The 26,532-nt window shown below is 42.8% G+C and overlaps 1 protein-coding gene across 3 annotated transcripts in view; it reads right to left on the bottom strand.

The window, feature by feature from the left end:
• Nucleotides 1-15,483: 15,483 nt before the first annotated feature.
• SAMD13 (sterile alpha motif domain containing 13) overlaps nucleotides 15,484-26,532 on the bottom strand; it is a 48,109-nt gene continuing 37,060 nt past the window's right edge. For all 3 annotated transcript variants that reach the window (XM_027114527.1, XM_027114528.1, XM_027114529.1), the window contains exon 4: nucleotides 15,484-16,629. In XM_027114527.1, the coding sequence (XP_026970328.1) occupies nucleotides 16,486-16,629 (144 nt within the window). In that variant the 3' untranslated portion in view covers nucleotides 15,484-16,485. The remainder of the gene's footprint in view (nucleotides 16,630-26,532) is intronic.

Genomic DNA, 26,532 nt, shown 5'->3' with positions numbered 1-26,532 from the left:
TGTTTGATTGCATAAACTCATTTAAATCCTGGCTCCATCTCTTACTAGTTCTGTGACAAGATTCCTCATCTGTAAAATGGTTATGAAAATAGAACCTACCTGATAGGTTTTTTTGAGGATTAAATGAATTAATGTTTGTAAAGAGCAATGGTAGTATTTATGCCCGACACATAGAAATTTCTGTGTTTGTTAAATGAAAAATCCTGCCTTCTTTTCATTTGTTGTTAGACCTACATGGAAAGTCATCACTGGACTTTATGGGTGAGATGAGAGATGGGAGGTCTGAGAGCAGCAAACCGTAGAAGTTGCCACAGGCCATTCTAGAGCTGCTGCCTACTTGCAAAGAACATGAGATAAGAAGGATGAAGTAATGTGATAAGGAATGTTTTGTGCTATATTGACTACTCATGTTACAAAATGTGCTTCTACATCATGTAACTTGCATGGCCAAATGGCTAGTACATTTTATTCCTCTGCTGATTTGATAATTCTCTGCAAAGAGGAATTTAGACTCTAACATGATTTTTCCTAAAAGAAAAACAAAAAAAGAAAAAACTTAATTAGGCCCTTTTTACTCGATATGTTTTGGTCATATAAATTTTAGAAACACTGTATTTGTTTCAGAGAAGAAGAGCAGAATTCTTAGAAATTGTGGCTTATTTTATACATATATGCATTTCGCTTCTCCTGAGTTCTTAAAACATTTATTGTAATGAGTTGCAAATGAGCTATTGGAAATTATATCCTAGGTGTGTGGCAGGAAAGCCTGTAGTCTGTGAAAATTTCAAGGACCAGGTTACTGTTTTGTGAAGGATGTTGTATGGTCAGACCACTCAAGATGGCTGTTCTCTTGCTCTCTGTGCGTCCAGCTCCTCTCAGTCCACTGCTCTACCAGTCCCTGCTTCACTCACATGACTATCCAATCCTCTGAATCATAAGGCTTAATCAGTAACTGCCTATGTGCTTGCGCCCTGACCCAGCTGCTGGTTTCCCTGGTAACTGATGAGCCAACCTGATGTCAATTCCGCCTATAAATGGTAGCCTTCTCCTCCCCCAAGTAGTGAGGGTTGTTGCCATGTCCTGTCTGCCATCTGCCAGACATGGTAGGACCCTTTGTTTTGGATGTGTAACAGCTCCTATCCAATAAGCCATTGATGTCTCTGTCTCTGTTGCTGGGCTCTTTCTTTGGTCTCAAGCCTGGGCAACTACAAGGCTTGCAGTCCTGCTGGTGCAGCCCAACAATTGGCGAGTCAGCCAAGAGGCCAAGGAGATTCCTGTGAGCACCAAGATGTCAGGAACTAAGGACAGGAAACGGAAAGTTGAGGGGGTACCCCGGAGGTGGCCGTCCGCTAGCATGCGGGGCCCTGTGGCAGCCGACCACCATGAGAGATGTCTTTCTCTTCCATTACATTGACGATACTTCCAGCCCTGTGCTCATGGCTCATCTGACTGCATGGGGGTGGCTGGTGAACACAGACAAAATGCAACAACCTGGATTATCTACAAAACACAAGCAAACCCCTGACCCACCACTCCTAAACAGTTACAGACAGAGGCTTTACTCGGGGACAGGCTTGTGAAATGGACGTGGCCAGTTACCTGGGAGGGTTTGGTTGCGGCTTGTGGCAACGGCAAAACAATAGGTGCCCTTGGACTTCCAGCCCCAGCTCTGGAAGGGGGCAGAGCCAGGATACAGTGTGATGGAACGGCAGCCATATGCGGCCTACAGTGCCTTACAACAGGTGGGAGATGTTACAAAAGGCCTACCCAAGTCATCAACGAGAAAAACCACTTTTTGTGGTCTAAAAGAGCTATGCACGCTATACAGGATGCCCATGGACACTGAGAGTGACCAAGGAACCCACTTTACTGGCCATGAAGTTCAGAAATGGGCTGATAAAAACACCATACACTGGCGTTTCCACCTGCCTTAAGACCCCACCGCTGCCGGGCTAATCGAAAGGAGGAATGGGTGACTTCAACAACAATTGAGGCTCCCAACACAGGGACACACCCCAGGAGCAACTGTCCCAGTGCCTCCGCCATGTTAACCCAGAGGCAGTTAGTCCACATCATCCAAGTTCAACTGATGACCATGGAAGGACCACCGCCAGCTATTGGTCAGGACAATAACTCGCTTCTGCCCTGGCCACAGGATCTACGCCCAGGGGAACCCACCACGGAAAGGCCCTGGGACTGGCAGGTAAGCCCCCGGTGATTTGAGTTTGCCACCCTGTGGGTAACAGGATTAGGAAGGACTTGCCGGTTTCCCCTGTCTTCTGCCTGGCCCCAGCCGAGACTACTGAGGTAAGTAACCCGGGCCCTACTGAGAAAGGCACCGCTGTGTTAACCCTGTGGTCTGCTGTTACACTGCCCCTCCCGGCTTCGGCACCGGGTGTGGGCACTGAGGGCGGACAGACGGGATGGCGCTGCCGGCCAGGACAAGAGCACAGGCAGGGGTGGTGTCATCTAGAACGCTGTTACTGCTTGTAGGTCGCTTAACGGTCATGATCTTCCCGGTATCGTGCCTGTTAAACATCTCACATTTCGTCCCTAGTCTGAGCAGAGGGAATCTGTTCCTACTGGGCAGCAGTGGTGGCCTCACTGAAAACGAGTCTGATTTCTGGGTCGACAGTGAGACGCTGTTGTCGTCCTCCTCTGGACTTCAGGGACACCTGACATAAGCGCCGGGCTTCCTGTGGATACTCCTTAGCTGCTGGCGTGTGTGCTGCATTTGCGGCATCTGGTTGCAGTGTACCTCTACACACCTGACCCCAGGGGTACTGCAGAAGAGGGGCAGACCCAGATGGTTAGGGCCGTGCAGGGTGCGTGGGGATGGAGCGTGTGGTCAGCCCCTCCAGATGGCTGTTCTCTTGCTCTCTGTGCGTCCCCTGCTCAGCCAGTCCCTGCTTCACTCCCGTGACCATCCAATCCTATGAATCATAGGGCTTAATCAGTAACTGCCTACATGCTTGCCCCCTGCCCCAGCTGCTGGTTTCCCAGGTAAGTGATAAGCCAACCTGACATCAATTCCCCCTATAAACGGTAGCCTCCTTCTCCCCCAAGAAGCGGAGGTCGCCGCCATGTCCTGCCTGCCGTCTGCCGGATGCGGTGGACCCTTTGTTTTGGACGTGTTAAGACCCCCTATCCCCTACCCAATAAGCCACTGATGCCTCTGTCACTGTCTCCCGGCTCTTCCCTCAGTCTCAAGGCCGGGCAATTACAAGGCTTGCAGGCCTGCAGGGTGCAGCCCAATAGATGTCTTTTTGTGGTTAGAATTGTAAATTATATGCAGAAAACCAGGCTTCCTGTTTCACCTGCTCCTCTCAGCACTGGCAGAGGAGCAGGCTGTCCTGAGCTGCAAACACCTGTGAGGTAATTTGTATCAAAACACTTTGTAATTTCGTTATGGAGGGTCACATGGACTCTATTCCAATTTTCTGGGAAGCAGAGCTGCTCTCACATCACTTTTCCCTCTCATCGCCACGTGTTTAGCCCAACCCCTCAAGTACTTTCATAGAGGAATAAAGCAGGCGATTCTAGCCCATTCACTACCTGGGAGGCAGTCTGCACGGTCTCGGTGGAGCAGCTGTCACATGGGGCTTGGGGTTTTGGCAGCCAAGATTCTGGCTAAGACTTAGTCCAAATCCTCTAAATCTCATCTCATAGGTTTTCATAGAGACAGGCTCAGAAAATGTCCCTTCCTTTCCTTTTTACAGTTAGACTTAAGTTCACACCATTCTTTACTCTTAGTAACCTGCTTTTTCTCCCTTTTCCCCCCCAATATAATAGAAATAACTATTGAAACAACATTTTACTTTGTCATTGAAACAGAATATACCCTTTTCAATCACCTGCGAGATTCAACTGCAAAAATCTGAATTTCTCTAACCTCCTAACCCTCTATTCAGAGAAAGCACTCTCTTTCCTTTGGACTTGGGGCTGTCTGGACTTCTCGTTTTGTAGTCTCCTTTATGAAACCTTTGTAACTCCTGCTTCCTCACCTGCATGTATGAGGAAACCAAAGCTTATTTCTAAAGACATGGATTTCCAGTCTTCTAACCAGACGCACTGGGTTATTCCTGCTTCCAAATACTAGAATCTTCAACTTTTATTTTTTATAGTCTTTGTTCTTGCTTCTCCCAGAGCTCAGGTGCCTCTCATTCTTCCATTTGCCCAACTCTTTCTCAGAAATTCTTAATGTTCTTTGGATCTTACGGAGACCCTATTGTACATATAATGGCTATGGACCTTCTTCTCAGCAAAACATTCATTCACATCTCTACAGATGCTCAACATCTGTTAAGGAAAAAGTTTACACTCTGTCTTTAAAGTATAAAGGATTCATTAGAAATTTACCACATAAGGAATATATTCAATCAAATGTAGAAGAAAGGCATACTGATTACCTTTATATGAGAAAGGATATATGTGTGTTTAGAATCAAAGAATGGTCGCAGATGTATTAATTTACTGAGGCTACTGTAACAAAGTAACACAAACTTGGTGGTGTACCTAACAATAGAAATGTATTCCCTTATTGTTCTGGAGGCCTGAAGTCCAAAATCAAGGTGTTGACAGGGTTGTGCTCTCTAAAGGTGCTAAGAGGAGATGGTCTTGACTCTTTTAGCTTTGGGTACCTTTAGGGATTCCTTCGTTGAGGCTGCATCACTCCAAGCTCTGCCTTCTTAATGACATCACCTCTTCTGTCAGTCTCCACTGTTTGACCTTTATAAGGACACTTGTCATTGGATTTAGGGCCCACACAGACAACCCAACGTGTTCTCATCATCTCAAGATCCTTAACTTAATGACCACTACAGAGACCTTTTTTCCACATAAGGTCATACTTATAGGTTCTGGCAATTAGGTTGTAGACACAGGATTTTGGAGCCACCACTCAGGGAAGAGTAAGCTTCCTGAGGGCAGCTTTTCTGGTAAATATTGAATCTTTAGCTCCACACAGGCTACTGTTCCTTGCACATCTGGGGATGTCACATCCCCTTCCCAGTTTGATCACATAGATGTTTTGAAAATGGAAAAGAGCATGGACTTTGGATTTAGATAGTGTGATATTTTAGACTAGGCGCCACCAATTTCTAAGCTGTATGACCTTGGAGAAGTTACCCTAAACTTTAATTCTCTAATTTTGAAATGGGAGTAACAATACCTACTTCAGAGTAACTGAGGATTAACTGAGATAATGCATGGATTAGAATGCTTTTGGTTGCCAGCAACTGAATACCTTACAGTGTCTTAAACGGAAAGTTTAGAGATAAGCTATCCAGGATTGATTTGGCAACTCGGGCTCATGTCATCTTTTGCTCTGCTGTCTCCAGTGTGTGGTAATGGTTCCCCCATGGACACAAAATGGGTGATAAAGCGCCTATTAAAGATGCTGTGGTATATTACCCACCCAGGTCTCCCTTGGGACCAAAGCACTCAGATGGCAGAAGTGTTGGTCTCTGATGGCCTATAGTTGGCTCCCTCTGCAGGAATTGCCCTTGGCTGAAGGAGGTTGTCTCACCCAAGTTTAGAGCCACTCCCCGGGAGCAGCTCATATCCAGTGCTGGTCAATGTGGGAGAAACAAAATCTTCATTCTCTTGCCTCAATTGAGACAACCCATCAGGGGCATTCCAGCTCTATAACTCCTGACTGGCTGAGGCTTCAGCAACTGCATCATAGCTCAAATTCTCCCTCTGCTCAATCCTGCTTCCCTGTCTGCTCACAGGCATTGTTCTGGAGAGCACTCCTCACTAAACGTCCTGCATGAAAATCTCAGGGTCTCACTATGTGTTTCATGGGCAAGACTATCTGTGATAGCAGGGTATAGGAAGGGGTCTGTAAAATGGGATTTTAGGAGCTGGGACACCCATTGGCCAGCTGGCAATGAGCCCCTGGAATGTTGTAGTCATGCCATTGTTACAACTTTTACCAGAGTTGAATTGGGATGTGATACTAGAGGCCAGGAATATACTGGCAGGGGCAATATATCAGATGTTGCTGATACAGCCAGATGGCAGAAAAAGTTAGGACTGGGCCCAGGACTTAACTAAGAAAAGCAGAGCTCCAAGAAAGATTGAGTTTTCAACCCTGACAGGTCTGCCACCCCAAGGTTAGGGTCCTGAGTGATGCATCTGAAATCTTGAATCCTCAGATCTCCCTCAACTCTCTGGACCTGCAGAAGTGACCTAATCCTCCCTGTTAAAAGCTAGCACTGCACTCCTTGCCTGAAGACAAGGCAGAGGCTTCTGCCTGGCAAGGAAACATGTGCCCCCTTGAGATGTATCCCCACCTCCCCTCCTGGCTACCAGACCTATAAATAGGATCAATTCACATCATACACTACCCAGAGACATGCTGGGCCTGCTGCAGAAGGAAAGGGACTATAGGCCAAAAGAGTAGCAAAGACTCGATCAATATATACAGGATCTGGAGGATTATACATGGGACTTGATACTGAGGGTGCTGATGGGATAAAACCTATCAGACTTTCAATCAAGGAAGAAAAGAAGTGGTTTCCATTTGCATGGGATGGATCATTGTATACGTTTATGGTTTTGCCCTAGGACTACATTAACTCTCTTACTATTTGTATATGTGACCTGGACCATCTGGACATTCCTCAGAACATCACATTGGTCCATTGTATCCATAATATCATGTTAATTGGACTGGAAGAGCAAAAGTGACATTTGTTCTCTGGAGAATGGTAGAGAAACCCATCACAGGCCTACCGTATTAGTGAAGTTTTTAGGAGCCCAGTGGTCTAGGGCAAATCTGTCCCACAACCTAGTTTTGTAAGTTTTAACTGGAACACAGTCATGCCCACTTCCTTATATATTGTCGTGGTGGCTTTCGTGCTACAATGGCAGAGTTGGGTAGTTATAACAGGCTGTTTGGCCCACAAAGCCTGAAATATTTACTCTGGCCCTATATAGAAAATGTTTTTGATCCCTAGTCTTGGGCATTCCAGGACATCCCTTCCAAAATAAAGGACACATTACTGCATTTCAAATTTTCTAGCACGAAGAAGAAAACACTGTGCCTAGTAGTCTCTCCAGGTTTCAGAGACGTCATGTTCCACTGGGATATCCCAATGGGAATATTCACCCAACCCATTTACTGAGTGACAAAGAGGGCTTCCAGTTTTGTGTGGGCCCAGAGCAGTAAAAGGCTCTGCAACAGGTCCAGGCTGGGTACGAATATTCCTGCTACTTGGGCCATATGAATCGGCAGAGCCTATGCTATTAGAGGTGTCTCTGATTGTGGAAGATATGGGATTTATGGTAAGTCCCAGTAGGAAAATTATAAGACAGACTCCTAGGATTCTAGAGAAAGTCTATACTATCTGTAGCAGAGAATTACTGACCATTTGAAAAATAGCTCCCAGTGTGTTATTGGGTTTTGGTAAAGACAAATGTCTGACTAAGGGGAAACAAGGGATTCTGTGGTGGAGCTGGTTTCTATCAAACCTATCAAGTATTACCGTCTGGCGGCCTAGCAGCAATCCATTGTAAGATGGAGGTGATAGATCCAGGACTAGGCACAAGTAGGGCTACAGGACACAAGAAAGGCATATGGCCCCAATCTCCATGTCATACACCACTGCTTTAGCACCTCTCGTGGCTGTAAGAGCCACACTCTTCTTATGACAGTGGTGATGGGAAATCCTTTTAACGAATAAAGCTTCAGGAAATGCCCCAAAGGGTCATCTACTTTGGGGGAAAAAAGTGGTTTTAGATAATATATAAACTCATGGGCAGTGGCAAATGCCCTGATTGGTTGGTAAGGATTCTGAAAAGAGAAAGATTGGAAGGCTGGGGAGAAAAAAAGAGGTTTGTAAATGGATCTGTGTATATTAATCATGTTTTTAATTTTCTGTATTTTATGTTTTGACATCTTGGGGGCCTTAAAGACCCAGGGAGAGATTGCTCCTCCCACAGGTAGCTAGTACCTAAAGAGAGAAAACAACTTACTTGACAGCATGCCTCTCATATGCAAGTCAACCACCTCCTTATTGAACAATCAAACACCAAGCCAATACTTCCCCTGCCCTATGTCAACCCAAGGCCAGGAACCAGAGAGCTAGAGATAGCCCCTATGCCCCAAAAGCCTGCTGGAATTATTCAAACCAGACAACCTTAAACTATTTACTCTGCCCTGCCTGGTCTTTACAGCGGTTACCCCAACAAAACCTAGGCTTTCCCTGAGCTTCTGCTTCTGTCTCCTAACCAAAACCTTGTTTCCATTGTGGCCCTGCATGGCATGGCTTGCCCCCTTTTCTCAGGAAATGTAGGTAATAAATTTTTTTAAGTTAAAACCTGGGCACAAGTCTCTGTGGGAGTGGTCATTAAATGTGAATATTTTTGTATTGCATAACATCTACCAAAGGGCATCAACCATGGAAGAGGCACTGGCCAATCAAGTAGACAGAATGACTTGGCCAGTTGATGTCAGTCGGCCTCTGTCATTAGCAATCCCAGTGCTGGCACAATGAGTTCATGAATAGAGTAGTCATGGTGGCAGGGACAGAGGCTATGCATGGACCCAAAAGCATGGAATCCTGCTTTCCATTACTGATCATAACTGTTGCTAACAAATATCCAAATTTCTAGTGGTAGAGACCAATATCAAGTGAGATCTTTATGGCACAAATCCTTGAGAAGACTAATCAGCTACTTGGCAGCAAATTGAATACATAGATTCTTTTCACTCTGAAAGGATCAGTGACTCATCTTAACTAGAATTGATATATATTTTGGATATAAGTTTCCCTTTCCTGCCAGTGGGGACTCAGCCAGCAGCACTGTCCAAGGGCTTACACATTAATCTTGCATAACATTACTCAGACTAAGGGACCAAAATACCTATTTCAAAGGAGATGTGGCAGTTTGTAAACGACCATATGATCCACTTGTCCTAGCACATACTGCACCATCCAGAAGCTGCTGGCCTGATAGTGATGGAGTGGTTTTTTAAAGGCATATCTGGGTCTCCAGGTTGGGGATGATACTATGTGATGATGGGGTATCATCCCCCAGGATGTAGTACATTCCCTAAACACTTGATTCTTATAGGGTGCTATGTCTCCCAAAAGTAGAACATGTGGATCTGGTAAACAAAGTGTAAAAATAGAAATGGCCCCACTTACCATCATCCTAGTGACCCACTTGGGAAGTTTGTGCTTTCCCATCCTCTCAACTCCAGGCTCTGTTTGTGTAGAGGTCCTGTTCATAGAGAGGAGATACTTCCACCATGGGTTTAAAGTGAGAGTAGTTTAAAGTGAAAGCTACGGGGTTGTACAATAAGCAAATTTGACAATTCTCAAGAAAGGCAGCTGTTTCCAGCCCACTACACAGCCAAGAGAGAATCATAATCAGACTGAAACCACAGGACATTTATGAAGGGGAAATGACATTGTAAAATGTGACAATGCTGTGAGTTTTAATCGAATGGTGGAGAGAAGCAGTGACACATATAAATCAAATAATTGGATTCTTAGAAAATCAAAGACATTGAGTGCTGAAATAAACTTCTAGTTGAACCTTTTATTTTACATGGGAGGCAGTTGAAGCAAGAGAGGTTAAGAGGCTTGTACAAGGTCTTATATAGATAAGTCGGCAGTGGATCCAGGACTAGAACCCAGGTCTCCTGACCCCTAGGTCCAGTGTTCCCTTCCTCTTCTGTGGATTCAAATCTCCAGTTTTCCCTTTTAACTATGTGTGGATTAGGCCAATGTTAACTTATTCTGCATTCTACATGCACACCATACAGAAGGCTGATGAATAGCCTACAGACATTCTTGTGGCTGGGAGAAGTCACGTTAGCATTAAAAATTCATTATAAAATCAGCCCAAATAGACAATTAGACAAACTGATGTCAACCTAATTGGCTCAAATTAATGCAGATCTACTGAGATTTTTTAAAATTTTATTAAAAAAATTTTTTTTGCTGTTTATTATTGACCCACACGTCTTCATTAAAATCACAAAGGTATCAGAGGTCTCCCTTTCCTTTGTCTCACAAAACCATTTTGAATGTCATTGAATGTTCATTTTGGATTAGGAAGAGGATGTATTTAGAATGTACCAAATGCCTCAAACTAACTTCTCTATGTCTTTGGGGACCAATAAAAGCTTATATACATTTTGCTGAGCACATTTCCCTTAACTCAGCATAACAATTTTTCATGGCGCTTAAATTATGCAAGTTTTTTCCTTTTATATGCCTTTATGAAGATAAAGCATCTAGAACCACCCAATATCCAAGGAGCTAAGAAAGTAATTATTGTATATTTCAGTAATATTAGGGTGCACCAGATGAACAATACATTAGAGTTTAGCATGTGTTTGTTAATTCTGGGACTGGGCTGGGTTTAAAATGGAGTGAGATCATAGTAATAAAACCACACTTTAAAGCACTCGTCATGTAACACTAATGACTGTACAATGTACTCTCAATCAATCCTCCATCAACCTTATGAGATTGGTACTAGGGAAGGATTGCTAGCTTTCCCCCAGTATCCATCCTCCTGTCCTTGTTTAGCTGAATACTTGGCTGCCTGAAAGAAAGACTAGATTTCCCAGCCTTCCTAGCAGCTAGGTATGGCCAAATGACTAAGTTCTGGTTAAAGAGGTGCAAGTGGAAATGCTGTATGAAACTTCTCATAATAGGTATCTTTCTCTCCTCCACCTCCTTCTTGGCTAGAATACAATTGTGATACTGAAGCTTAAGCAGCCATCATGGACCACATAGGAAGCTATGTGTTGAGGATAGTAGAGCAAAATTCTAGAAGACTGGGACCCAACGATTATGGAGTAGCCATACCAACTCTTATCTGCTTACCTTGAGACCTCATATGTACTGTAGAGAAATTCTGTCTTGTCTAAGTCACTGTTATTTGGGTTGTCAACTGAAACGAATCCTAACTGATACACTGAGGCTGTCTGTCCTGAGATGTACTGTAAGTATAAAATGCACAGTGGATTTTGAAGACCTGAAGAAACGATTGTAAAGTACATCATTAATAATTTTTATATTGATTACATATGGAAAATGGTAATATTTTGGATATACTGGGTTAAATATATTCTCCTGTTTCCTTTCACTTTTTAAAATGTGACTACTAGAAAAATTTAAATTGCGTATGTGGCTCATGTTTATATTTTTATTGGACAGTGCCAGGCTAGTGCTGCTTTGCTCTCTGTATCTGCACTAGAGAATAGGTGAGGTACCTGAGGCTAAGAGGAGCCGTACAACTTACCCAAGTTCCCATGTCAAGTCAATGATGGGGCTGGATTCATGCTCAGAACTCTCTGGAGCAGCCCCAGTGCTTCCACCATTGTACCACAGTGCTTTTCAACTGGTGTCGCTGGGTTCTGGCACAGCAGAGAGGATACTGGCCCGAACATTCATTTTTTTTTTTTTATAAATTTATTTATTTATTTTTGGCTGTGTTGGGTCTTCATTGCTGCATGCGGGGTTTCTCTAGCTGCTGCGAGTGAGGGCTACTCTTCTTTGCAGTGCGTGGGCTTCTCATTGCGGTGGCTTCTCGTTGCAGAGCATGGGCTCTAGCCACGTGGGCTCAGTAGTTGTGGCTCGCGGGCTCTAGAGCACAGGCTCAGTAGTTGTAGTGCACGGGGCTTAGTCGCTCCGCGGTATGTGGGATCTTCCCAGACCAGGGATCGAACCCGTGTCCCCTGCATTGGCAGGCGGATTCTCAACCACTGCACCACCAAACATTCTGAAGCCCCAAACATTCATTCTTAAAGGCAGGAACTGCTGGTTGTTTGAAGAGTGTTACTGAGTTTTCCTCAAAATACATTTATATTCTGATACATTTTATAGTCTTATTTTCAAATTGTCTATTTCCCAGTATATAAAAATAGAGTATAATCCACTTTACTTATTCTGTGGAAGAAGGACATATTTTTTATTTGGAGATTGCCTGGCATCCTCAGCTTTTGTGATTTCTCCCTAAAGACAACTGTAAACAGGAACACCCGGTCCAACTAAGGTAAAGAGACATCAACCTAGCTGCCTACTGTGGGTAGCCAAAAACTGCTGTTGCTTTACTCACGGGGTCCTCCATTATTCTGCCCCTCTGTTAGACTAGACACTATTTTCTTGAGGTTCACAAAGACACGGCAGCCACAGTCACCAAATGAGCCTGGATGTGATCATTTGAATCTCTTTCTGTCTGTATAGAACTGCCAGTACTGGCCAGAAATGGTACACAAAATACTTAATTGCCTACAGAGCTACAGCATGAAGCTAACAAGCTGCTCATTAATGCACCCATTGCATGCTCTCTCCTTCCTGTAGATTCTGTTCCTGGTTTAGAAGCAGAATTAACAAGTTTTTTTCTAAGAGGCACATCAGTCCTATAGCAGTCAGGTATTTGAACATTTAACTTCATCTTGCAAATCATTACAGAAAACACTTAACGGCTCTCTGCCCAGACCTGACCCCTGCAGATCCCATTTGTAATGACCGTCAAAGACAGATGGTTCACCATCAGCAAGTACTTTTTGCATTCAGCTTCTAAATATGGGAGTGGTTGGGCAACTCTAGGTCGTTAGACTTTTTCAAATTAAATACCTTCAAAGATATATTTCACTAATGCAATAGAAGGACACTGTGTGCCTCTGACAGTGGATGCTAAGCTCAGAGGGACAAATTCCTGCTCACATAGGATATTTGTTGAGGACAAAATGAAGAGACTGCTACCAACCGGTCTCTTTTTCATTGTCATCCTATCCACTAGGTATCAAGAAATGATGCTTAAGCCTGCTGCACATTCCAATGCAATATGCCAGCATGTTTTCTTTTCAGCTAAATCTACATGCAATTTCTACTTCCTGAATTAACTTACTCTAAGGAGGCTCTTTGTGTGTGTTCTTTGTTTTAGATCAGAGTCCAGTTAGTGTAAAAGGGCGCAGCTGCTGGTTGCAAGATATTAGGGAAGTAAAGAGACTGTAATAAATTGGAGCTTTCGGCCTCACTTAGAAGAACACAGATGTAGTTGTAAAAACATACACATACTGCACTGGCCAAAGGAAAACACGTCAGCTTAGATTCTACTGAAAAGCAACCGGTTTGTGACCTTGCCTATAAATCAATTCATTAAATGTCCTTTGTAGAGTCTGGATCTGAGGTTCAAATGTGGGGAGGGGAGGTGGAGTGGCAATTACTTTTTAAAATCCCTCATGATTCCGATATCCTGTCTGCGCCTCTGGTTGAGAATAATCAAATTCATCATTAAACAGTTCTCACATAAAATATATTGCCTTCAAGGCAAGCTCATTCCCACTTATACTCATGAATTGCTTCCTTATGTAGCAGGCGTTTTTGCTGTTTGTTGCAGACCCAGATCACATTAATAGAAATCCAGTGTGATCTGAAAAGAAATCAGACATCTCTGGTTTTACAGCTGTCTGGAGACAAAGGCTGCCTACCTGCTGAATTTCAAGTACTTCCAGCCTCTCTCTATGGCCTATTTTGATCACACTGCTTTTCCCTGGATGGGGTGGGGGAAGGAGGGAGGGAGGAAAGCACCTTCAGATATTGCCAAGGCACTCAGGCCTGCCTGTCATAGGCCTTTATTCTGGGTATAAGAAAGGCAGACTATCTTTAATTTGCTAATTTTGCCTGAAAGCTGTCAACAGAGACTGAGGAATGATTTGATTATTTTTCAGTTTGCTTTTCAATTAAGATATTTTCCTCTCCTTTTTTTTTTTCCCTGACAAGCATTTATAGAGTAGTCCAGGTCTAATGATTACTTGAGTTAGGTTGGGGGTAGTGAACAAGGCTTCCAACAGCTGTGAAAGGTAACTGTGATAAAAAATATCCAGAGACTGAAGGGAATGTGAGCCCAAGTTCAAATCTAGAGAAAAATACAATACACAGAGAAGATACATAGAGAAAAATACACACTTTCAGTGTCATTTTCTCCAGTGTTCAACAGCCGGCTGACAGTGTTAACAGGAAATTGTCCCCTAATACCCCTTTTCCTTTGTCTACAGAATAATGGGACTTTTGAATTTTAGTTGGGCCCATCGGCTCTAAGAAACAAGCTTCTCTTGCAGCTTAGGTATGGGAATGTGACTGAATTTTGGATAGCAAAATATAAGAGGAAGTAATACTACTTCTTACTACAATTTCCTGGAAGTGTTCTTAAAGGAAGGAGGTATGTTCCTTTTCTCTTTTCTTCTCCCCACTAGTTGGAATTCAAGTGGTGATGGTGAGAGCTGAAGCAGCCATCTTGGGCTGTGAAATGATTCTGGGAATGAATAGCTGCATGATGGAGCAAAAAGATAGGAGGAACTTACTTCCCTAACATCATGGAGGGCCTTACCGTCCTTAGCCCCTCTATCTGGACATTTACATAAAGAAAAGCAAGCTTCTGTTTTGTTTACATTACCTGGTGGGGTAGTGAGGGAGGCAATTTTTTTTAATCATTCACAGCCAAATCTTTTCCAAACTAATACAGAAGGAATCAGGTAGACGCACAGAAGCAGGGCTCGGACATTCCTCATGCTATCCTTTTGAAGTAGAGAGGGCTCAAACATCATTACTATTTCACTTGTGGGAAACTCCTTCAGAGAGGTTAGGTCCTTCCTTCCATCTTCTTTCTGTCTGATCTTCTGTCCCTTCTTTCCAACCCAGGTCTCCAGCAGGTGTAGTCCTCCTGTTTTGCCACTATCACACCTCACAGTACTTTACTATATTCTGCCTTTTGGTCTTATGTGTTTTGTAGACTGTGGAAAGTTGGGGATGGAGAATGTCTCTTTTGTAAATCCTTCTCCCACTTATGCAAAACAAAGCATTACTTAAGTTTCAGGGAATTCCCTGGCAGTCCAGTGGTTAGGACGCCGCACTTTCACTTTCACCGGGATCAATCCCTAGTTGGGGAAAAATGTGAATTAATTTGGAATACATTTCTGAACCTCACTCACTATACCATTTCCTCTGTTTCTTTTCACTCTCATCTTTTTAGACTTTCTTTTCTTGAGAGAAAATATCTCCACAGGGGACTGAATTATAACACTCTCTAAAATAAGGACTGTTAACTTGAGGAGGGGAAAGAGGGAACTCTGGGGAGTCCATCAACTCTGCCAAGTTTTGTATGTGGGAATATGAGCTTTCATCTGGAGGGAGGGTCCAAAGCTTTCATCAGAATTTCAAAAAAACCCCACAACACCCCTTCCCCCACTGGCCTACAGCAAAAAAAAAAAAAACTGGCTAAAATGACACCTAAACTTGGTTGTTGGATGGGGGTAAGGAATAAGGCCTAATAGACAATTCAGTTCATAACGAAGATAAATCTACATATAGATCTATATGTTTTCAATATCTAACGTTTATTTTTTAAAGAAGGCTTAACTTTCTCTCCATGGTTTCAAGGAGTTACCTTAATCCTTAAGCCCAACCAAAGAGGCAACCAAACTGAAAAGATCAAAAATAAATACACTGGGAATAAACTGAAGCAATGCTTTATTGTGACCACAAAGCACCAATTCAACAAGGCATTGACACACAGAGATTGAACAAATGTCTCTTTGAACAGAGATGTAGCAAGCCCACTTTTTCAAGTTCTTAAAAACAAGTACTCAAATTGGAAATCAAACAAAGCATCAGAGCAATTAAAAAAATATTACACCATCATGAAGGAATATATATATAAAAATATTCTGTACTAGTAACAAGGCTTTTCAATCTATAACTCTTGGCAAATTTCTTCAGAAACAAATTATTATAAATACAAACCATAAAGTGAAAAAAAAATGCTTTCTTCAGAAACAAAGAACCAATTTTAAAGCAGATCTATGCAGAAAATACCATTACCCCCATGAAAGCTAGCTGAAGATGGATGGATGTCCCCAAAATACAACAGAATTTCTCTTTTCAGAGCTACAGTCTGCTCCTGAAGGGGCCATGATGCATGTCCGTTTCAAACAGCGCAGCATATCCCAGTGAAACCTTAATAAGGTCAAGTGGAGGACCCTCTACAAAAAAGGGTGTCGGCAATTCCATCCAAATAACACAAGCTCTAAGGAGCAGAGGAATTCAAGGGAGGCACAATCCCTTTCTCTTTCTCCCCCTCCCCAAGTTCTTACTTTTGATCCTCCCACATCTGTAACTGAAAGATGCTCATACCATTCGATTCTTTTTTCAGGAATTTGGGAAAGCAAACTATGAAGAAAATCCTCTTTGTGGGGAGGGCTGTCTAATCTCATCAAAGATCATTCTATTTGACAAACTCCACAAGGTAAACCATCCTGTCCACATGTCCTCGCTCCTCCTGGCTGAGTTCAGGTCAGCCGATGGATTGCCTAGTCTATCCAATAGGATAACGTTTCATTTGATTGAGATTCTTTACATATACACATGTATGTATTCTGTTTACAAAGTTTCATCACATGAAACTAAATTACGTCATTATGTATTTTTTGAGGTCCAAGACCCCAATTTGACTATACTATGAAGAGTTGTTCTTTAAATGCTTTGTCTGCAGAGGTTTTACGTGATACTCATAGATTTTCAGAGCAGGCCCCAATTTTAACTGAAGTCCTGTCAACACATCATTTCTTGTCATCAGTAGCAGGGATTTTCCATCAATTTCCTATAATGGAAGCAGAGGGTAAAGCTCAAGGATAATGAAGAAAAAAAGCAAGGTCAAAGGAAGAAGTCGTATTGCTTGTCTCCACGCTAAAAACATTATTTTTTTAATAGTGCCAAAAATGGAATCTTCTACTTTTATCTTCCACCTTTTACATTTATTTTGGAGTTAAATATAATCTATAGCTGATCTTGTTTTCAAGATCACATCACAAATGTCACATCTTAAGAAACTGACAGCAAGCTTGGAGTATGTACCCTGAACGATCAAAGATGCTGCTTCTGAAAGGAATAATGACACTTTCCACTTGTAAAATCTGTTGAAGTTTATGCAGAATTTTTGTCTAATTCCAAAACAAACCCTATAAATTAGGACAGGCAGGGATTGCTATCTTAATTTTATAGGCAAACCAAGGATCAAGGCAAGAAGTTAGCCTGCCTGAGAAGTTAGGAAAGGGTGGCACAGAATTTGAATTCCCATCTGCCTATGGCCAAAGCCGATGTTCTTTTCATAACTCACTTCTGTTTCTCTTGACACTTAGAAGTAAATATGTGTTGTCTCGATGGACCAATGGGAACCAGAGCCTTGGGTTTTCTGAAACCTTTTCAATCCTAACAATGGACACTGGAAAAATGACTTACTCTCTGTGAACTTCTTTCCTGTCCTTTAAAAGGAGAACCATTCTGCCTCAACCTGAATATCAAGTCTCATGCTACCCCACTTCCTCTCAGTGGAGCCTCAAGATTCCAAAGAAGGTAGCGAGGGGCAGAGCTGTGCCCACCACAGATTCCCTCCCCTATTCTCCTCGCAGTCCACTCCCCACTCCTCTCAAGTCCCCAACCAGGTGGACTTCACTCCAGGTACCCTGGAGACTACAAACCTTTGGAATGAAATAAAAATAGGCTTCTCGTGAAAGGGATAAGGACCCCAAATATAGAAAGTCTACAGTTTGAAAACCTTTGGAAAGGATGCACTGAGAAGAATGCCGAATACCACCTTCTTTTTGTTATTGTTTGTTGTGGGGAGAATCTGAGCTGGTTCTTAGGAAACCTGCGTTCAAGAGATGGACCAGCTGCACATGCTCAGTAAGCCTCGACACAGCTGTTCATGATTTTACCCACCTCCCCACTGATGGACAGACAAGGAGGCACTGTGTGCAACTGCAGCTACATAAAACTGTGACTCCCTCCTACACTGTCCCCAAGAGGGCCATTCCTCCAGAGTCTCTCATGTATTTTGCCAGGCTGTGAGGAAGATGTGCTCTGAATGTCTGAGTATGTGGGAGGTACAGCACCGGGCTAGGGGCTGAAGAAACACCCACTTTGTGACCTTAGGCAAGTCCCTTCCTCCTCTGTCTCCTCGGTTGATAATATGGGATATTGGGTTTTGACAGGATTTCATGAGATACCACCCTTGCAAGTGCTCCCTGAGCTTTGTGTTACACAATCACACGTCAGTATTCCGGGACAGACTGCAGCCCTCATTTTACAATTATTTAAGGACAAAGGAATTGACTTTTCAATCCTAAAGTATCTTGTTCTATTTAGGCAGCTAGTAATCCCAAAGACTGTCCATCAGTAAAACCTGCAAGTATGAGAGTTGGAGAGGAGCCCTGACACCTGGAAACCACTGCAGCAGCTCTGAAGGCATTGTGAGGTCACAGGAATCTGAATCGCAGGTTACATCAAAGCTCATGCTCTATCTTACACACTGAGATGAATAGTGATTCACTCGGGCTGCTTCCAAAAACAGCAAAGCCCTTCCTGCTCTCCATCTTTCCTTTGCTGTTGTTTGCTCATATTTAACTTACCACATATTTTAAACGGGGGCCAGGAGGAGATGCCACTGCTTTCATTTCTATACAAGAAAACTTCCTTGACTAACTGCAAATGAATTTTTTTTACATCTTTGTTGGCAAAAAGTCCTTCTACAACTCAGCATTTCTGTCAAAAGCCAAGTACGTCTGTGAAAAATGCTGAAATTTGGATTTTATTTAAGACAAAATGGAAAATCATGTTTCATGCTCCAATTTGATTTTCCTTTGTTTGGTAGCTACACTGCCGTTCACCTCAGATGAGGGTTGGTAAAAGAAAGCTCCATCTGGAATTCCTCATTTAAAAATTTTTGAAGTGAATATAATTCATATATACAACAAAACTCTCCTCTGAAACCATGACTATGGCAGCTCAGATGAATGGGAGTGGAGATGGCATAATGGAAATGGGAGCTTCCAGGTCAAACAAACTGCAGTCTGAACCCTGTCTCCACAACTTATTGTGTGGCTCTGGGTAAGGGACGTAACTTCCCTGAGCCTCAGTTTCCAAACTTGTAAAATGGAAATAACCCCCTGAAGAACTTTGGAGGTTAAAAATGATTAGTTCATATCCCGCACCTAGCACCGTGTCTGACATATAGGACGTTCTCAATGACTACTAAGTGGAAATGTGTAGGCTTTGAAAGAACTGGGATGTGTTCCAATTCCAAATCCATCTTCTGTTTCTTTTCTGGAAGTATGTCCCCTGCCTGAAAGCTACCCTTTGCCAGACGGATGCAGGTATATTCTTGTTCAAGTTCAGAAAATTCACTGAGATTAAAAAAGTTCAAAGACGACATAAAAATGTGTCTCATAAAAATCACAAACATAGGAAAGTTCCTTGATTAAGAAAGCTAATCATTTGTTATGTTATTTCTAGAAAAGCTTGCAAGGCAAATGAAATCCAACTTTTGCCAGTCAGCATGGTATACTAGGATGCGCGTGAGACTGGAAATTGGGAGACAGAGGTTCTAACGCAGACTCCATCAGTAACTTTCCACAAGGAACCACTCCTCTGGAGCCTAGTCTGTGTATAAATGAAGGAGTTGGAGTGTGACCGGATCCAGTTAAACAAACAAATGAAAAAATCCCATGATTTTGCATTAACAATCCAAAATTCAAAACAAAAATATAATTCACATCTTGGGATTTTGTTTACATTTCTGTGTTAAGGGATAATTGTTTGTTAGTTTCAGTGAAACTTTTTACATTGCTTCTGTCTTCTGTCTTCATGTTCGAATAACCAAGTGCCTGCTGGGCAATAATACTCAAAATGCTTGCCTACTTAAGTTCCCGCAAGTACTCATGCATGGAAGTAAGGTTTAGAGATGACAGGTGTAAATTTCCAATGAGGCCAAGACCCTAGATCTAAAAATAAATGAGTAGAATCCGTAGATGTTATAGCTCAGGAGATAAGCATGTGTTTCAGAGTAAGACACTATGTTATTGCTTATTAGGCGGGGCCTGGGGCAAGTTACTTAATCTCTCTAAACCTCATTTCCTTATCTATATGGGGGGGGGGGAAGTAGCTACTGTATCTCACTGCTGAAAAGATCATTGCGATAACACATGAAGTAGAATTCCTTGCTTCTACTGAGCAGTCGATAAATCCTAGCTATTTTTAAAAGTATATTTAAAAATCTTAACCCATTTACTTTTCACTCTTTCTCTGACAACTTTATACAATTAGGTGACTCTTTCAATTAAGCTTAACTATGATATGGTCCATTGGAAATGGGGAAAAAGAAGAGGTGGGGAGAGAAGAAGCAAAGAGAAAGAGGCTAGGAAGAGAAAAAGGGCCATCAAGAAAGAGGCAATGGATAATAACAAGGTAGGGCGGGAAAAAAAAAGGAAGAGGAGTCAGTGGGATTTATAATGGTAGGGCCCTGCAAATGTCTCAGAAGGCCATATCTGTGGTGGTCTCTACTGTCCCAGATAGAGTACAGGAGAAAAGAAGGCTCAATTTAGAATCGGAAGACTTGGGCTGGAAGCCAAACTCTGCTGCTTCCTAGTTCCTATGGAGCATCTGGCCCATTATTCCCTCCCTCTGTGAAATGAGAAATTTGTATTAAGCTGACCCCTGTCCATTCCAGTTCAACACACTCTCAGATTCCAATTCTGTCTTTGATAAACATCAGACTCACCAGCCTCACAGCAAAGTCTCCCCGTGGAAGAACACGGCAGCAACTCCTTACCAGTGACATGGAGGAATCAGATGAAACAGGCGTTGTTTTCCCACTTCAGTCTTCCGCCTCACATATTCTAGAACTTTCTTTATAACAACTTCCTTGCCATTCACTATCTGGCTACAAGTGGTGACCAGTTTGAAGTTTCCCATTCCACTGCTTATAAAAGGTATAAATGTCACAGAGGAAGGGGAATTTGGTTCAGAGCCCAGGGATAAAAAAGTGGAAAATCCTGTGTCCAGTATGGGGGTCACATAAAAAAAGGAGGAGTGGAACCTCCTGGTCCTACCCACACAGCCACTGGGAAAACAGTCTCCTGAGAAGGGCTCTTTATCTTCGAAGACATTTTGAAAGCCACAGGTGGCCTCTCAAACCACAGTTCCTCCTTCAAATCATCCTTGTCCCTGCCATCTCCTGTTTTCCCTTTTGATGCAGTTCCTTCTGGACTTGTCATAGTTGTTGTGTTTCTCGGCATCAGACAAGACGGCATAGGCCTCTACCACTTGATTGAACTTCTCCTTAGCTGCCTCCCGGTTTTCTGGGTTCTTGTCTGCGTGGACCCCAAGAGCTAACTGGTGATAAGCCTTCTTAATATCAGAGGAGGAAGCATTTTGTGGCATCCCCAGTACTTTGTAGTAATTCACCATGTTTCTTGAAAGGACTTTTCCTCACCAAGACACAGAGTTTATTTTCTGAAGAATTTCCAGGTAACTTTGGAAAGGAAGATGGCGGACTACTCAAGTCTACAGCAAGACCTTTTGAATCATATCACATGATTCTTGGGACAAAGGCTCTTCTGGGGGAGAAATTCCTATTTGGGGCTGGTATCCTCTACAATGTCCCCACCCCTTCCCTGACCTCTGCAGCTCATTGTGGGTGGAGTGACTATGAGCTCAACACTATCATCCAATGACTATCAGCTGACGCTGTGCTTGCCTTGCAATCCTATTGGTGGAAAATTTGGGGTGGATAATATACATCTTGGAGGACAGAAACTATCTGTGTGACTCAAAAAGAAGTCTTTACCTCATTTGTTAAGGTAACAATTGGAAGCAACATGGGTCTTGCATTTATATCAGACACAAAATCCATTTCTGCTCATTATGCAGGCTCATGCCTTCAGTAATGTAATGGGTATCTCCCTGTGGATATCTGCTGCGGGCACGAAATGGGTGATAAAGGGGCTCTATTCCAAAAAAATCACGTACACATTTCTGATGAAGGAAAGAGACTGAAACTCATGTCATCAAATGAGGAAACTAGGTTACAGAGAATTCTGCCTAGATAAGAAAGAAAGAATAGATTGAAGGAATAGAATTAGAAGTGAAGGCTCCCCATGTATGGTCAGATAAGGCTTCTTCACTTCAATTGATCTCTTAAAGTTAGTCTTTTTGAAATTTATCTCTGGACTTAAAGATAGAACTAAGTAGCAGTGTCACATCAGCCAATGCTTTAAAGAATGGCTTTAAAGCTCAAGTGTAGCAAGGCTGCTCTTTTTCCAGGACACACAACTACACATTTCCCAGACTTCCTTGCAATTCGGTGTGGCCGTGTGACCACATAGTGGCCAACGACATGTGAAGGGATGACGTGCACCTCTCTCCAGCCTGGCCCATAAAACCACCATGTGTGCTCCTTCTTGCACTTTATCCTTACACCAACTGGATGTCAGTGCCCAAGTGATCTTGAAAGCATACAGCTGAAGATGACAGAGCTCCCATCAGCCTGGGACCTTGAATTACAGTGGAGCAGAACACCTCCACCAACAACCTTGGACTATTTATATTAAGCAACTTCTACTATAGTTAAGCCATTATATCTATTTTCATCTACTTGTGACAGCAGTTGATGTCTACTCTAATACACCAACCATTTCTACAACTTCACCTTCCTTATTAGAACCTAATTTTATAATGTCATCAACCAGAAAAGTCCCACCTCTGCCACGCTGGAAGTCCAATATCCTAGTCTATCTCTCACTCCTCCCTCCCATTATACCCACTTTTTCATTTCAACTCCTCTTTCTCCAGGGTAATGAGTCCCCTGCAGACTCCTCTTTCGTATCAAATCTGCACCCACTTGTTGGCCCTTGGAACCATTCTTTTACATGCTCTCCCGAATCACCCTCTTAGGCTATTAGCCCTCTACTATGCCCATGCCATGAACACTCCAACCAGGAGCAGTCTAGCAATCAATCCAGCTTCTCTGATTCCTGTACCTGGTGAAGTGGGAGAAAAAAAATCCAGAAACCAAGAAGATGAACACTAAACATGTGCAGTGTACCAGTCTCGGCTGGGTCAGGAGAATATATCAACAGTTCTTTTATTTACTGTTGCTCAGCTCTCTCTCCCATTCCCCTGGGTGGCCATTCTTAACCTTCACTGCTCTCCCCTAGCTCCTTAGTAAACTTCTACCCATCCTGTCCACTCCAAGCAGAGGAGCTTGCCTCTTGGTTAGCAAAGAAAATAGAAACTGTCAGGAACTCCCTGAATGTCCCTTAGGACAAGGGCCATCTCAGCTGTATCTGCACACATCCTTACCTATGCTCCCAGAGCACAGGAAGGACAGAGGAAGAGGTCCCTGTCTTGCTCAGAACTAATTCCCAATATATTTTTTTATATTGACCAAATTGAATCTTCATGTATATTACCTGACATTACATTTTATTGCAGTAAAATATATATAACATAAAATAGGCCATTTTAACTATTTGTAAGTGTACAATTCAGTGGCATTAGTGATATTCACAATGTTGTACAATTATTGCCACTGTTTTTTAAACTCTTCCATCACCAAACAGAAACCCCATGAAGCAATAACACCCTCCTCTCCACTAGCCCTTTATAACCTCTAATCTGCTTTGTGTCTCTATGAATTTGCCTATTTTAGATATCTCATATAAATGGAATCATATAATATTTGACTGGCTCATTTCACTGAGCATAATATTTTCAAGGTTCATCTATCTTGTAGCTTGTATCAGAACTTCATTCCTTCTTATGGCTGAATAACATTCCATTGCATATTAGGTACCACATTTTATTTATCCATTCATCTGTTCGTGGATACTTGGGTTGTTTCCACCTTTTGGTTATTGTGAATAATGCTACAATGAACATTTGTGTACAAGTATCTGTTTGAGTCCCGCTTTTCAATTCTTTTGTGTGGAATTGCTGGGTCATTTGGTAATTTTATGCTTAACCTTTTGAAGAACTGCCAAACAGTTTTCTATAGCGGCCACACTATTTTCTATCCCTACCAGCAATGTATGAGGGTTCAAATTTCTCCATGTCCTTGCCCCTCCACACTCTTTTGATCTCATCCCTTTCCTTGTCCTCAGGGATTTTGCTTCATTGAACTGTTCTCAATTTCATTCAATTTTAACTTGTCCAATTCTTCTGGCTACTTTCCTGCATGTAAATAAGTTTGAGCATCTCCTCTCTTAGAAAAGAGCTCTCACGTCTTCACGACCCTCCTACTGCTGGAGCTCCCTCCACTTGCTTCCCACTCACTCCTCAACTTGGAGGAAAGAGTCCTCCACCTTCCAGTCCATCCCCAGCTCCAGTGAAACTCCACTGTCATTGGCAGACCCCATTGGGCTTCACCTTTTTGAGGTATTTGACCTTGTTGATCATTTCACTTTTTTTGAAACTCTTCCTGTCATTGGTTTCTAGACAACCTTTCACACTGAGTATTTCTCAGATGCTTTTGCCAGTTCCCTTTCTTCTAACAATTGAAACCTGGGTGCTCCCTAGGGTGCTGTCCTTGGCCTTTTTCTTTTCCCCTTTTAAATGCCTGTCTCATCCTCACCCCTTCCTATGACTGCTGATGACTCTCATGTCTCTCTTTCTAGGCCTCGCCCTTCCCATGAGCTGTCTTCTAGATATATCCACTAGATGCCTACATGCTCTCAAACTGAACGTGCCCCAAACTGTACTCATTCCATCTGTCTTAAAACTGACCTCTCGGGGCTTCCCTGGTGGTGCAGTGGTTGCGAGTCTGCCTGCTAGTGCAGGGGACACAGGTTTGAGCCCTGGTCTGGGAGGATCCCACATGCCGCGGAGCAACTAGGCCCGTGAGCCACAACTACTGAGCCTGCGCGTCTGGAGCCTGTGCTCTGCGACAAGAGGCCGCGACAGTGAGAGGCCCGCGCACCGCGATGAAGAGTGGCCCCTGCTTGCCACAACTAGAGAAAGCCCTCGCACAGAAATGAAGACCCAACACAGCCATAAATAAATAAATTTAAAAACAAACCAAAACAAAACTGACCTCTCACTAAAGTTCTGGTTAACGACACTTCTTTGCAACTAACAAATCCAGACATCTAGCAGTCGTCACCCAAGCCTCCTCCCTCTCCCACACTGAGCAGTGAGCTCAGTCCTGGGGCTAAGGTAGAGAACTGAGACAGGACAAATCTTCACCCTCCATTGCCAATGATCCACTAAATTCTCTTGACCATCTTCCCCAGATGGTCTTTCTAATCCATCTCTTCCTTTCCATCCCCAATGGAATGATTATATCAGTTTTCCTGCCTTCTGTCTCCTTGTCTTCCAAGCCACTCTCCACATTGTCACCAGACTGATTGTTCAGAAACACAAATCTCACCCTGGCACTCCCCACTCAATATCCTTCAGTGGTTTCCTAGTCCCTCTCACCCAAACAGACTATCTGTTATCCGGACCCCTGTTTATCTTTCAGTCTTATCCTTAGGCATTCCCTGCTCCACACCTCTTATGCCAAGGTACTGGGAGTTCTCAAGATAAATCATGTTTTTGCATGCCCCCATGCCTTTGTATCTAATACCCCTTCTGCCCAGAATCTTCCATGCTTCCTTCAAACAATTCTCATACCTACAATAGTTTCAGGTGGCCTTATTAAAGTAAAATAATACTTGTAATAATGATCATTATTTTACTTTAATAGTTTCATTTATTTTATTTTTGGCTGCATTGGGTCTTTGTTGGTGAGCACGGGCTTTTCTCTAGTTGCGGTGAGCAGGGGCTACTCTTCGTTGCGGTGCGCAGGCTTCTCACTGCAGTGGCTTCTCTTATTGTGCAGCACAGCCTCTAGGTGCATGGGCTCAGTAGTTGTGGCTTGTAGGCTCTAGAGCGCAGAGCTCAGTAGTTGTGGCACACAGGCTTAGTTGCTCCACCGCATGTGGGATCTTCCCGGACCAGGGCCTGAACCCGTGTCCCCTGAATTGGCAGGTGGACTCCTAACCACTGTGCTACCAGGGAAGTTCCAACTTTAATAGTTTTATATTTATTTTCATAAGTGTTAGAAAAAGCTGTAACAGCTATGGAAACAAATGAACGAGTGAATAAGCCAAAGAAGCACCACATACCTGGCTATCTTATAATGTATTATAACTTCTCATTTCACATGAATGATTTAAACAACAATTTGGGGGTTTGGTCTATAGAAATCTATTCTATTTCAATCAAAAAATTCAAAAGGTTCTTTCCTTATCAGTTTTGCTTCCATTCTCTTTGCTGTTTTCTTATTGCTAGCATTACCCATTTGTTTTTTAACTCTTTTCTAAATTTTTGTGGGCTGAAAGGACACATCAGCAGAGTCTAAGTTGCCACTTCCCCTGTTCATTATGCCACAAAATCTTTTAAGCATTTCAGACTGTTAAGAAATATCAGGTGTCAAATCACCTTGTATATTTCCAGTACTTGGTATTATAATATGCTGAAAAGGTCATAAAAGTTATGGTGAATTTGTGGGATTTTAACTGCTCTAATTCAGAGCTGGATTTATTTATTTGTTTGTTTGTTTGTTTATTTATTTATTTTTGGCTGCATTGGGTCTTCCTTGCTGTGCGTGGGCTTTCTCTAGTTGCGGTGAGCAGGCTTCTCATTGTCAAGGTGGCTTCTCTTGTTGCGGAACATGGGCTCTAGGCGC

Source organism: Aethalodelphis obliquidens, unplaced genomic scaffold (genome assembly GCF_003676395.1).
Source record: "Aethalodelphis obliquidens isolate GAN/ISIS:26980383/991018 unplaced genomic scaffold, ASM367639v1 scaffold13, whole genome shotgun sequence".
Lineage (NCBI taxonomy): Eukaryota > Metazoa > Chordata > Mammalia > Artiodactyla > Delphinidae > Aethalodelphis > Aethalodelphis obliquidens.
Note: the sequence above shows the minus strand (reverse complement) of the source record. Positions and strands in the feature narration are given on the sequence as shown.